At 37.4% G+C, this 12751-nt stretch overlaps 1 protein-coding gene across 20 annotated transcripts in view; it reads right to left on the reverse strand.

Moving 5' to 3' along the window:
* Positions 1 to 1837: 1837 nt before the first annotated feature.
* The window catches only part of LOC309614726 (serine/threonine-protein kinase Sgk3), a 153598-nt gene continuing 142684 nt past the window's right edge, over positions 1838 to 12751 (reverse strand). For 17 of the 20 annotated variants that reach the window (XM_082363469.1, XM_082363481.1, XM_082363472.1 and 14 more), the window contains 3 exons: positions 11220 to 11375; positions 9300 to 9389; positions 1838 to 5245 (listed from right to left, as the gene is read on the reverse strand). In XM_082363469.1, the coding sequence (XP_082219595.1) occupies positions 5075 to 5245; positions 9300 to 9389; positions 11220 to 11375 (417 nt within the window). In that variant the 3' untranslated portion in view covers positions 1838 to 5074. The other 3 variants (XM_082363477.1, XM_082363475.1, XR_014236376.1) reach the window with 3 other exon arrangements.

Consider the following 12751-nt stretch of genomic DNA (forward strand, 5'->3'; position numbering starts at 1 on the left):
TGGGTTAGGATGGCTAGAAGGAACTGGAGTTGGGTATTTCCTTTCCCCCACCTCAGTGATTAGGCTCTGATAAAACCCTGCCGGTCAGGTTCTGATTAACCCGTTTCTCCTGAGGGCAGGCCTTGTTCAGAACACAGTGCTCCGGCATATTTGAAAATGGTTCATTTTCCCTCCTCCTGCTGGAAGCACAAAGGAATTTTCCTCTAATATTTGTGAGAAGTTGGTTGAGCCCCGGGAGGTAAATCTCACAAAACTGTGGGGATCCCTGTGACTAGGTTCTCCTGGACTTCTGAAGTCTCAGAGTTGTGCACTTAACCCCCAGCAATTTGTCAATACAGCTCAGGTCTTCCTACCCCTGCACTGGCTCCCGTGGTGGCTGCCTCTGTTCCAGTGAAGCCACAGATCCCTGTATTTGCCCGTCGGTCTCTCCAGTCTTGGGGGCAGCAGTCTGTCCTGTGTTGTCCACTGTCATCTGTATCCAAGAAAGGTTGTTGATGTTTGTTCAGCTTTTTTTAACCTGGCAACTTCTAAGCTCCTTCCATGTGAAGCTGGAAAACAGAAGTCCCTGTCATGCATTCTTGCGTACTTGCATTGCTTGGGTTATGCTATTTCTACCTCTTCACCACTTTAACTTTTCCTTTGGACCAAATTCCTGAGTCTCTTCTCTGTCATGTGGTACAATGGCTAAAATACTTAAGATGACAGGATTATGATTTAACTTTTATTTTTGTCTTACATGTAACTGACTTTATTGTCCCTTTTAATATTTTTCTTTGAGGTTTAATTTGCTGTATATACAGCAAAGTGCACAGCACTCAAGTGTTAAAGTCATAAGAGTTTTGACAAACACAGAGCTTTGCTTCTGATATCTAATTGAAGCACATCGCTAGGGGCTATCTTACTAAAGTAAATTACAGAAGTGTCAGTGTGCAGCATCAGTGAATCATTAACAAAGTAAGCTGTCATTGAGGCATAAGAGAAAAATTCAACACAGCAAGGCTATATAAACTACTACCTGGAAAGAACCAAAACAACACACTGAGATCAAATTTGACCTTCAGTGGGTCTGTTTTACTGTATATAAGCCTTCTGGATTCCAAGAGTTAACTAATAAAACATAAAAACATTTGAATATTGACAACTCATTGTTGACTTGCCCACAAAGATTTAACTAAAATTGAGTGGAAATCTCTGCTCCCTAATAAGGTGGAAATACTGAAATTTTATTAGAAAAAAAGGATGAATCTGAGATATATTCCTGCAAGAGAATTTACAGCAAAAACTTCAGTCACACTTAAACACAAGATTAGTAAAAACACCAAATGGGCATGGTTCTTACAGTAAGCAAGGTTATGTAGAGTAATGTAATTCTTTGTTTTACACTATTCCCATAAGAGTCATATGGTGATCCATCATTTTCAGTACTTATTCAGTACATCATTTTCATAACTTATTTGTAGGATCCTTTGATTGGCTACTTCATTGCTATAAGTACCACTCTGAATTTATACTTCTATACTTGCTTTTTTTCTTTGTATAATATTGCTTTAAACTATTCTCTACTATCTTGATTTTGGGTAAATTATCAAAAAGTTATCCTTTTGAGACAGCTATATTTCTTTCTGACTTAAGTACCTCTGTAAAAATGGGCATAATGCAAAGAAATAGTGAAATAAGAAATACTTTTCTGTAGGGGTGTCCCTTTAAGGAATATGTTTAAAGAATTACAAATGGGTGGTTATATAAAATTGCACCAAAAATGCTAAATAAGTGATATAAATCTCCAATTGGAATGCTTTCAGGGAAATGAGAGAGCAAATGCTCTTAATATTAGGTGAGTGAAGGCGAACAAAAGTGGCAGAGAAGAAACCCCGTCTTTTTATAGCAGTAAATCCTTTTGATCATCTGAACAAAGCTATGCAGCACTCCCTGCCCCAAGTCGATTTTATTTACACACAGAACTTGGTATATCTTTTCAAGGTACTCATGCTACTTGAAACTCATCCACGTACACTCTGGGGTTTCATATAAGTGAACAATCTCCTTGGGATACAGAATAACCTGTAAAAACCAACAAAAGTAGAAACTGCTGTTAGAGGTAAGTGGCAGAAAATTCCACTTCAAAAACAGAGCTAACTTCCAAACTACATACACGAGGAAATAAGTTATCAATTTTAACACACTTTATTGAAAATCATGCCAGCACTACTAAAAATGTTCCCACATACCACTCCCCTCCCACTTTTCATACAGTATGTGATGTACAAAAGAATGAGTCATAAAATATCTGTGTAAAGGTCTGTAATATTATGCCTATGGATAATAACAATAAAAGTTTCAGGTATGCCAAAAGATACTGGTAATGGTAATTTTTTATAGTGATAAAATTTTATAGTAATAAATATTTCAAATATTTAAATCACTTTTGAAACATTTGCCATTGCTGAAATTATATCCCAACAGTGTTTATTGGCTCATAAGTTCAAAAATTATTTTTGCATAAAAAACTTTTGAGCAGAGTACCTGCTGCCAGCATCTACGTCAGCTGGCACCTCTCCCCAGGTGTGCCAAATTTTGTAATTTTCAGTGTGTGCTGTGACATGACAATGGTTGGGAAGCCCTACACTGTACCATAGGCAATAAGAGGTATGTGTAACATGAAGAATGTTAGGGCTTCTTCATTTAGACCTTTGAGTTTATTTTGGCAATAACCATGAAATGGTTCAACTATTCAAAGGGCAGACCTTTTTCTAAAAGACTTAGCATGCTCTGAGAAAAAAAATAAACTTGAAACTTGGAAGAGATTTTGTTCCCTGAATATTAAACATGTCGGCCTATGATAATCTAGAAATTTCTATGTATGCCCAAATATTTAGTTAAAATTTTATACTTCTCCCCCTTACATATACGAATAATTATTGTTTGTAATGACTATTGTAAGCATCACCAATTTTAATTTAAAATAATGGCAGGGGGCTTCCCTGGTGGCGCAGTGGTTAAGAATCCACCTGCCAATGCAGAGGACACGGGTTCCAGCCGTGGTCCAGGAAGATCCCACATGCTGTGGAGCAACTAAGCCTGTGCGCCACAACTAAGCCTGCGCTCTAGAACCCACGAGCCACAACTACTGAGCCCGTGTGCCACAACTACTGAAGCCCACGTGCCTAGAGCCCATGCTCCGCAACAAGAGAAGCCACCACAATGAGAAGCCCGTGCACCGCAACGAAGAGTAGCCTCCACTCGATGGAATTAGAGAAAGCCCACGCGCAGCAACAAAGACCCAACGCAGCCAAAAATAAATAAATAAATAAATAAATTTTAAAAAATAAAAAATAAACAAGATAAAATAATGGCAGGCATTAGATGATCATTAATCTTTTTGCTAGTTTTTATTATACTATATAAGATTTGTATTTCTTGTGATCTGAGAAACATCAATATTCTATTTAAAATTTATTCTTAAAAATATACAATATTGCACTTTAATTTTTGGCAGTTTAATTAAGGAACGGCTGAGTAAAAAAAAATCATACAAGAAACTAGTTTTTGTTTTATAATAAGCAAAGAGCTTTGTATAAAAGCAGAACTTACAGTAGTGCCAAATAAACCAAATATTTACAGTGTCGCTATTAAAGTCTTGCCTCTAAAGGAAGATTCAGTGTATTGGATGCAAATATTACTAATCTAACAAAAGTACACTCTGCCTCCCCCTCTTCTGCTGAACAATTTTACGCTAAAGGGTATTCGTGTGAAAAGTTTTTGTACTTTCTTTCTCAAGAGAACACACATGGAAAGTATGCTTGTTCCTGAAGCATCAAAACTGCGTCACTAAACTCTTTCACAGTTTCCTACAAGACCTGAAAAATCTCTAAACTAAGAATCAGAATCCCAAGGTAAGCATGAGTTTTAGTTTTTCTGTAGATATTCTTTTTTACAATTACAAGTATACAAGTTAGTTGGTTTTTAGTATGATTTTAAGGTCAGCTTCCTGTACTTTTTCTAAGATACATAAGATACTGACTATGCATCTGCCTAAATTACTTTTAACTTTTGTTACATTGTAGTAAAACTGTATACATTTATACTGACCCATAATTTGCTATTCTACTTTTTAATTCCCAATTAGGTAAATACTCTAGACAGTGCAGTATTTTTTACTTATCAACCAATTAGGAAGATAGTTTTGAAAAGGTATTTGCAAAAGCAAATACCAAGATTTAGACCTACTTAACAATATATTAAATATTCAAAAGACCAAAAAGAACATAAATAGAATGTATTGGTAAATATAAATACATGACACAGAGACATTCATTTTTGGCACCGCCTCAAAAAAAAATCCAGCAGTACTTTATTTCCCTTCAGAGCTTTGGGAATACTTAAAATTTCTAACTATTAAACTTTTACTTTTCCTCCAGAGGAAAAATAATTCACAAATTTGAACTGGTATTTCAAAAGCATAGGATTTCCTTTTGTTACTTCTTAATTTGATCTGCAGAATGAACAGTTACTCAAAGCGTTAGGTAGCAGCCAATGAGTTAACTATGCTTTTATATTTTAATCCTACCAAGAAATGATTATGTCAAACAGTGATTCATTATGGAAAGATATGGTTTCTTCTTAAACAACCATGTACCAATTGCATAGTTGTGATCTGAGAACTCAAAGTAGAGAGCTATGAAGGCATTAATGTATGTTAACTGAACTGAAACAGACTGTTAAAAAACAGTCTATCTTGGGTAGATGTTAGCATAAACCTAGAGGGAAAAAAAACCAGTCATTAGCAAAAAAGTTTTCTTTAAAAATAGGTTAATGCTAAGAACAGTAGCTTTTAAAATTTCTGTTTAAAAATAAGCTTAATAATAAACAAGAATACAAATTTTAATTCAAAACTTAGTTCTCTGAAATGCCCTATTTTCTCGCATACAGCAGAAAATACATTTTTCATAGTTTTTAACATTACATGTAAAAATGAGGCACTAGTTAAACATATTTGAATATATTCACACAAACAGGAGTTTCCATCTCATCTGTAGGCTTATATTTGCTCAATGGGTTCTTGATGGCAGACCACTCACAAAAATAAGTCTTCTGAAGGAGGTGCGTAAGAGAAACCAACAAAAGCGTCGTCAGCCTCCAGTACGCTGGCGTTCACTATGGAATAGTCAGAAGACACACACACGGAATATGGAACTGTTTCTTCTGTAAACGCTGCATCAAAGTTCCTGATATCATCTGGTCCTGCCTAAAATGTCAAAAAGCATACTATTACTCGCCTTACCTTTTTTCCCCTTACTTCAGTCCCTCATTAAAGCCCCTTCATGAATTTGTCTATTTTTTCCTGGCAAGTTTAGATGTCTTCCTACTCCATCAGTGTCTTTGAAACATTTCCTGCTCTTCCCTTCACGACTCTCATTATTCAGCTCCTTCTTACAGTTAGGGCTCTCGTTTCTGGGTTGGGGGAGGAAAGATAAGGGTGAGGAAGGCTAGCGTGACAGGGTCCTCGCCTATGTTAATTTTTTTTTTTTTTTTTAAACACTATGCTGCCTTTTTATTATTTATTTTATTTTTATTTTTGGCTGTGTTGGGTCCTCGTTTCTGCGCGAGGGCTTCCTCCAGTTGTGGCGAGCAGGGGCCACCCCTCATCGCGGTGCGCGGGCCTCTCACTATCTCGGCCTCTCTTGCTGCGGAGCACAGGCTCCAGACGCACAGGCTCAGCAGTTGTGGCTCACGGGCCCAGTTGCTCCGCGGCACGTGGGATCCTCCCAGACCAGGGCTCGAACCCGCATCCTCTGCATTGGCAGGCAGACTCTCAACCACTGCGCCACCAGGGAAGCCCGCCTATGTTAATTTGAATCTTGGGTCTGGCAACTGATGCACTTTCTCTCTACCCATCACCACCTCTAAATTTAGAAAAGGGGCTCAGGGAGGTTTTCAGGAGAAAATTTTGCATCTCCACTTCCATAAAATGCCTGCCCATCCAGTTTCTCAATTCTGGGGAAGTTGAAGCCTTTTGATGAAGAAATGAAGGGACAGTAAGTAAAATTATGAAAGGTGACTCTTGTGCTACAGAGGTCATTCACTGAGCATTCGGCTGTGACACCCTTAGCTCTAGAGACCTAAAGGGACTGGAACCTGGGAAGCGAAGCATAGTGGCTACTTAGGCTCGAAGGTAGCGGTCAATCTTCCTTCACGAATCTGATACAAGCTAATGGACTCTCCCCTTCCAATTTATTTACAGATTAAAACTGGGATACAGATTCAGGTGATTTACTCTTAAAGCCCATCTCTGAAGCTCTAGGTTATCTCTATTCTAAGAGGAAGGGAATCCTTAAAATGTTCAAGTCATCAAGTCTAACCGAGGTAAACAGGTTCAGAGCACATATATAAGCCAAGAACACAGTTAGCCTGGTGGTCTACAAACAGCAGAGCAGAGACCAGGGAAATTCAGGATGCTAGATTCTTCCATATGAGAAATTCCCCAACAGAGGAGAAAGAATGCTAGAAATTATACTCATGTATATATAAAAAAGTCATGAGGACTTCCCTGGTGGCACAGTGGTTAAGAATCCGCCTGCCAATGCAGGGGACGCAGGTTCAATCCCTGCTCCAGGAAGATCCTACATGCTGCAGAGCAACTAAGGCCGTGCGCCACAACTACTGAAAGCCTGCGCACCCTAGAGCCCACGTGCCGCAACTACTGAGCCCACAAGCCACAACTACTGAGGCCCGTGCACTCTAGGGCCCACGTGCCACAACTACTGAGCCCACGTGTCACAACTACTGAAGCCTGCGTGCCTAGAGCCCGTGCTCTGCAACAAGAGAAGCCACCGCAATGAGAAGCCCGTGCACCGCAATGAGAAGTAGCCCCCGCTCGCTGCAACTAGAGAAAGCCCGTGCACAGCAACGAAGACCCAATGCAGCCCAAAAAAAAAAAAAAAAAAAAAAGTCATCAAATTCTCATTTATAACCTTAGAAACAAGGACACTGGAACAAGACTAAGGTTTGAATTCTGGCTGTGAAATTTGTTAGCTGTAGTTCTTTATATAAACTACCCTATCTCTGTGAGCTTGTTTCCTCTTCTGTAAAATAAGAATACTGCCATCTACCTGTTAAGTTTACTGTGAGGACTGGATGCGTTAATACATAAAATTCCCAAAATTTGACACGTAGAAGGTGCTTAATAAATGATAAAAAACGTTCCTTCACTGGACTTTATAAACATTCTATGAACGCCCTGATGGCTCCTGGCCAGTACTGAGGGGGATAAAACTGTACGGCTTACGTTAAGAGTGAGAGAAGACTCTCTCCTCAAAGCACCTGAGCTCGAATTCTAGGTCTGCAATTTTAACTTTAAACTTTTGGCAAGTTATTTAACCTTTTCTGTGCCTAAGTTAACTCATCTGTATTATGTGGAAAACAACGGTACTATTTCGTAGGATTGCTGCCAGGCTTAAGTAGAAGGATACAAGTACTGAGGGCAGTGTAGGAGCTAATTTTTTGATCTTTGTTTATCTGTTAGATGAGAAATGGCAACACGTTAGGGTTTTATCTTGCATTCCTTAAATGTCAGTGAGTTAGAACATCTTTTCATATATTTAAAAAACCAACTGCATTTATTTTTCTGTAATTGAATATTTTGTGTCTTTTGTCCATGTTTCTACTGGTCGTTGGTCTTTCTTCTCAATGACTTATAAGAATGCTTTATGTGTTAGGGAAATTTCTCCCAGTTTCTTATTTGCAGTGTTTTTTTCATGCAGACATTTCTAAATTTTACATGGTCAAATTTATCAGTTTTTTCCTCTTACAGCTTCTCGGTTGCAGGTCTTGCTTTAAAGTTTAATTAGTTATAGACCAGCAGGGATCCAAACGTGGAGGTGCCTGACTCCTCTGAAGTCAACACTGTTCCATTTTCAGTGTTGCTTAGAAGGGGCCCTAATGCTTTAATGAGCCTGATGACACGTTCATCTGAGGATAACTAAACAGTAAGACTTTCAACATAAAGGAGAAAATGCAATAATTCTTAAAGGTCCTGGGTTCCTACTGCAAATTCTAGAAATTAGGACAGAAATTATTGCCAATGGAGTCACTTCTGAAACAGTCACTTCTGGATGAGCTACATGAAATAAATCAGTCTACAAATATTGTTACATTTATAGTGTACAATATCACATCTATTAGCTGCTGATTGCAGCTATCAGCAATGTACTGAAACTGACCTTGAATGAAATCTGAGTACACTAAATAATACTTTCCTGAAGTGATTTTCTTATCCTGCTCTAATTTTCCAAAAAAAGTGTTTCACGAGCTTCACAGCAACACCAAAAAACTTTAAATAAAGAAAAACAAATTCAGCTATGATCCTGCAATCTCAAATCAGTCTTGATTTATATTCTCTTCCCGTCCTTACCTGTTACTTTTACTGCTGTAATATTGTCACAAAAATGATAATTACCATGTTTTCATTTAACATTATAAGGATTTTCCAAACATCTACTCATTTTATATTTATTATTATTATTATCATTTCCTTAACAAGAAAAGGCAATAGAGAGTAAGAAAGCATAGAAAAAATAATGACCTTGGGATCAGACACATCTGAATCTCAGGTCTGCTACTTTTAGCCAGCTACGTGACATCTCTGAGTTTTCATTTCTTCATTTTAAAACATGTATAATAAGAATAGTAATAGCAGTAACTTGATAGCTTATTTGAGGCATAAATTACATGTTGTAATGCATAAAAAGTATATATGCCTACATATAGGAAGCTATCATTAGTAACATCATTGTTGGCCTTCTGATGATTTATTAATAATCTCCCTATCATTATATATTTATTTCCAAACATTTCAACATTGTTAATCCTTTAAGTAAAATGTTTCCATCAGTAGATTTAACAAGTCAAACATTATTTGACTTTTTTTATATCAATCTAGAAAAAAACTGTGTGTTACTGTTACTTAAAATGTCTGTTGGTTTATAGGTATGAAAATGATACCTCACAGTTACTTTAATTTGCATTTTTTAAACCTGTTGGGCTTTCTTACACATGCTCTTAAGAAGCACTTCACAATTACTGTTCTGGAAGATATTCTGCTCAATCTAATGTAACTATAATCTTATGGGTCATCTTGAAGTTATCAGTTGTACTAGACATCCTGAGTGACATGTTTCATAAGTATTAGGTACTGATTCAATTTGATTCAGGTTAGATTTTGAGATCTATTCCTACAATTACGATGAGCTACAGTTCTATATTTCACTATTTTAGAAAGAAAGATTTGGATGTAAACATACCACATTAGGATTAAACGGTGGTGGAATCTTCTTTTGTACAAGATCAGTCCAGCTGAGTGATTCAAAAAAAGGATGATTCTGAATTTCAAGCTAGAATAGTAAAGAAACAGATTTTTTTACTAATGCTGAAGAATATATTAAGTACTCACTGAAGAATTTTATGAAACCGAACCATTTCTACTTTGTCCCTCAAAAGCTCTTTTTAGGTACATGTTTATGTTATTCAATTTGGCCAAATGGTGTAGTGAAAAGACTCCCAGAGCAGACGTGGGAGAGTTACTCAGAATGACGGACTTAAGTTACATCCACTTCACAGTCATTGTTTCCTCACAGGTACAGTGGGGTTAACCTTTCTGCCCTAGGTATTTCATAGGTTGTTTCAAGAATCAGTGGAAAATACGGAAATAAAAGTCGTAAGAAAAGAATAAAGCACTACATAGGTACAAAGAATTATTATTATTACTGAACGGGGAGGTAAAGATGTTAAATGAGAGTTTTTTACACAGTGGGGCAGGGGTAAAATCAAGGTGACAAGCTCTACTACCAAAAATGATTCCACTCTGGGTTGCTACTGTCAGAAGTCGGCACAGTATTGATTCTAGTTTTTCTTCCTACAAGGAGCCGTGAGAGTGTGTAAAAAGTAGGATCCAACCTAGTTTGATGGGTTTAAAAAGACTTCTCAGAGAAAGTGGTATCTGACCAGAGTTCTGGAAGATAAGTAAAAAGTAGGCAGACAAAAAAGAATGAGGGGAGAACATTCCAAGCAGAATACAAAGGGCCTGAGACAGCAAAGAGCTTAGTTTGGTCAAGAAAATGAGAGCCCCATATGGCTGCGGTATAGGAAAGGATTGGGATTGTCACACAAAGAGGATCTTAAAGAGGTAAATGGGCTCATCACACTGGGTCTATGCTAGGAATTTTGGATTTTATTCTAGGGTCATGGGACTCCATCAAGGAGTTTTAGGAAGGGGAATGTCACAAATGTGGGGTTTTTTTGTTTGTTTGCTTTTTAAGACGACTCTGACTAATGGGGGAATGGACTGGGGAGTCATGATCAGAAAAAGGAAAACAGCTACTATCGTGGCCAAACAGAAGATGACAATGCTAGGAAAAGAGTGGTAGCAGTGGGAGTAGAGAGAGGTGTCTGGATACGGGAAAGATCTAGGAGGCAAATATACTAGGGTCTGGCTGTTTGCTGAATACGGAAGAAAGGAAGAGAGAAGAGTCAGGAATGACTCTCAGATTTCTGGCAGCAGAAGACGAGTTTATTATTCACAGCTCAAGTTCAAGACTGGTAAAGAGCCCCCAAAAACTCCTGAGAAATTTTACTGAATTTAAAAGTTCATGTTCCTCAGTAGTTCATGAATTCACTAACGTAACACTGGTAACTGCACTAGCAATTAAATTACCCTGATTTGAAGGAAAAAAAAAAAAAAAGCAAACCTGCAGATCCCATAATTATTTCAAGGAGGTGTCACATTTAAATTCTCAGGAAAAAAAGTGATTTAATGATAGTTCAAGCAAAAGGTATTACTTCATGCAGTCAGGAGGCACTTAAATTCTTGTTAAACAAAATGATCTAAAAGTTTAGGCAATCAAAAAATGCATGCCACACATTTTTTTTAGAAGGGGGAGGAAATTCTAATAAATAATAGGGTATGAAAGCTGGATATGGGGGATGAAAAGGACAGGATCAAATTGTTATGAAGATCAAATGACAAAAATGCTTGTACAGGAGCTTTAAACACTGTACAGTTCTATATAAACACTGGTGAAAATTGTTGGAACAAGCATGCTTCTTTTTCATGGTGCTATTCTTTAAGAGCTGCATTCATCCCATTAAATACCACATAAAATAAGGATTTATCTCCAAATTATAAATAAGCTTAATAAAGAGGATACTGGGAAAGATGTACATACGAAGTCTTCTTTGGCACCGAGTCGGTTTTGCCTGTCTTTTTCTAGGAGTTCTTCCAGAATTGACCAGGCTGTAAGGCTCACTCCTGGCCTCAAACTTAGGGGCTTGTGAAGAATATTGTCATACATTTCAGCAACATCTCGGCAATAAAAAGGAGGCTGGTGGGGAGAGGGGGAGAGGAGAAAGTTAGTACTAATTGAATTATGCACAGATGGGGTTAAAATAGTTAGATTTGGCCTTGATGTACAAAGAGCAGTCTGGCTGCACAAGTACAGAAAAGCACAGGCCTCTTTGGGCATATGAACATCTACAGTGTGGCCTTCCATGTGAAGAGATTTTAAAACCCAGCGCGCTATGGAGCTTAATACATGTTCACTAAATGAATTAGGGTCAGTTTGTTCAATAACACCTGCAGAGAGGTATAAATTGTATAAAAGTTGCAATAGGATCTACTTTAAAGAAAACCACTACCAACTTCATCATTAGGCATAATGATAGAGTTACTGGAAATAGAGATTCAACACAGATCAAACAAATAACTTCTTGAGACTTGGGAATAAACTAATTTAAAAGGATTTCTAGTGGAGATGGAGACCTAACTTGTGGCAGTGACAGTGTCCTGCAGAATCAAAATTCTACTCACAGCTTAAAGACCTGAGGTACAGCTCCAACATGAGAATTAACCAGTTAATTTTTGAGTTACAAGTTTAAAGTAAAAATAATTTTTAAAGTTAAGGGAGTTTACAGGCTTGTTATTTTTTTCTTTTGTATAGGAAAGAAAAACTTCATTTTTTAAAATCTAATTTTATTTTTAAATTGTTAATATAAGTCTCATTAATGAAGTATGTGTTTCAAAGGTTCCCTTTTGAATCAATTACATTCTATATGCAATGATAATATTCTATACTTTCAAAGTCCTCTAAAGAAATACAAAGGATTCGGAAATATCAGGCTGACGAATACCCAACACTTAAAGAAAGTAAGGTATAAAGTGGTTATCAGGTCTTCTAAGTCACCAGCATAACCAGAAAACTAGATCTTTTAACAAGCAGATCATGGTCAAGGGCAAAGCTTTAAGAGACAGCATTGGCTGTCATTGGGAATCTATCATTCAAAGTTAGCAACATGAGACAAAAGATGCTCTAAAACATACCTCAGGGACTGAATTTCACTGAGATTGCCCCCATTTTCAGGGCAAACACACACACACATACACACACAGAGCAAAACAAAAAAGCCAAGACCAGCTCAAGTCTCAGCGGATGGCGGATTTAGCTTAGAGGGAGCAGCAGTGTGGGTGATGAGAGCCTGGTCACCATCCTGAGGCTGCTGGCCACTCACGGGCCCACAAAGGGAACCTAAAAACTATTCTGAATGTTTAAAAAACCTAAAGAAAAACATGCATTATTCCTGCAAGGATATGTAAGCTAATTAAAGTGCCTAAATTGTCTGCTTTTGGTTGGAATGATATTAACTCAATGTAGTAAAACAATTTGACTCGTTAATCAGAAGCTCTGGCTAATTGTGTCTTTAA

This window comes from Balaenoptera borealis, assembly GCF_965194805.1.
Source record: "Balaenoptera borealis genome assembly, chromosome: 17".
NCBI lineage: Eukaryota > Metazoa > Chordata > Mammalia > Artiodactyla > Balaenopteridae > Balaenoptera > Balaenoptera borealis.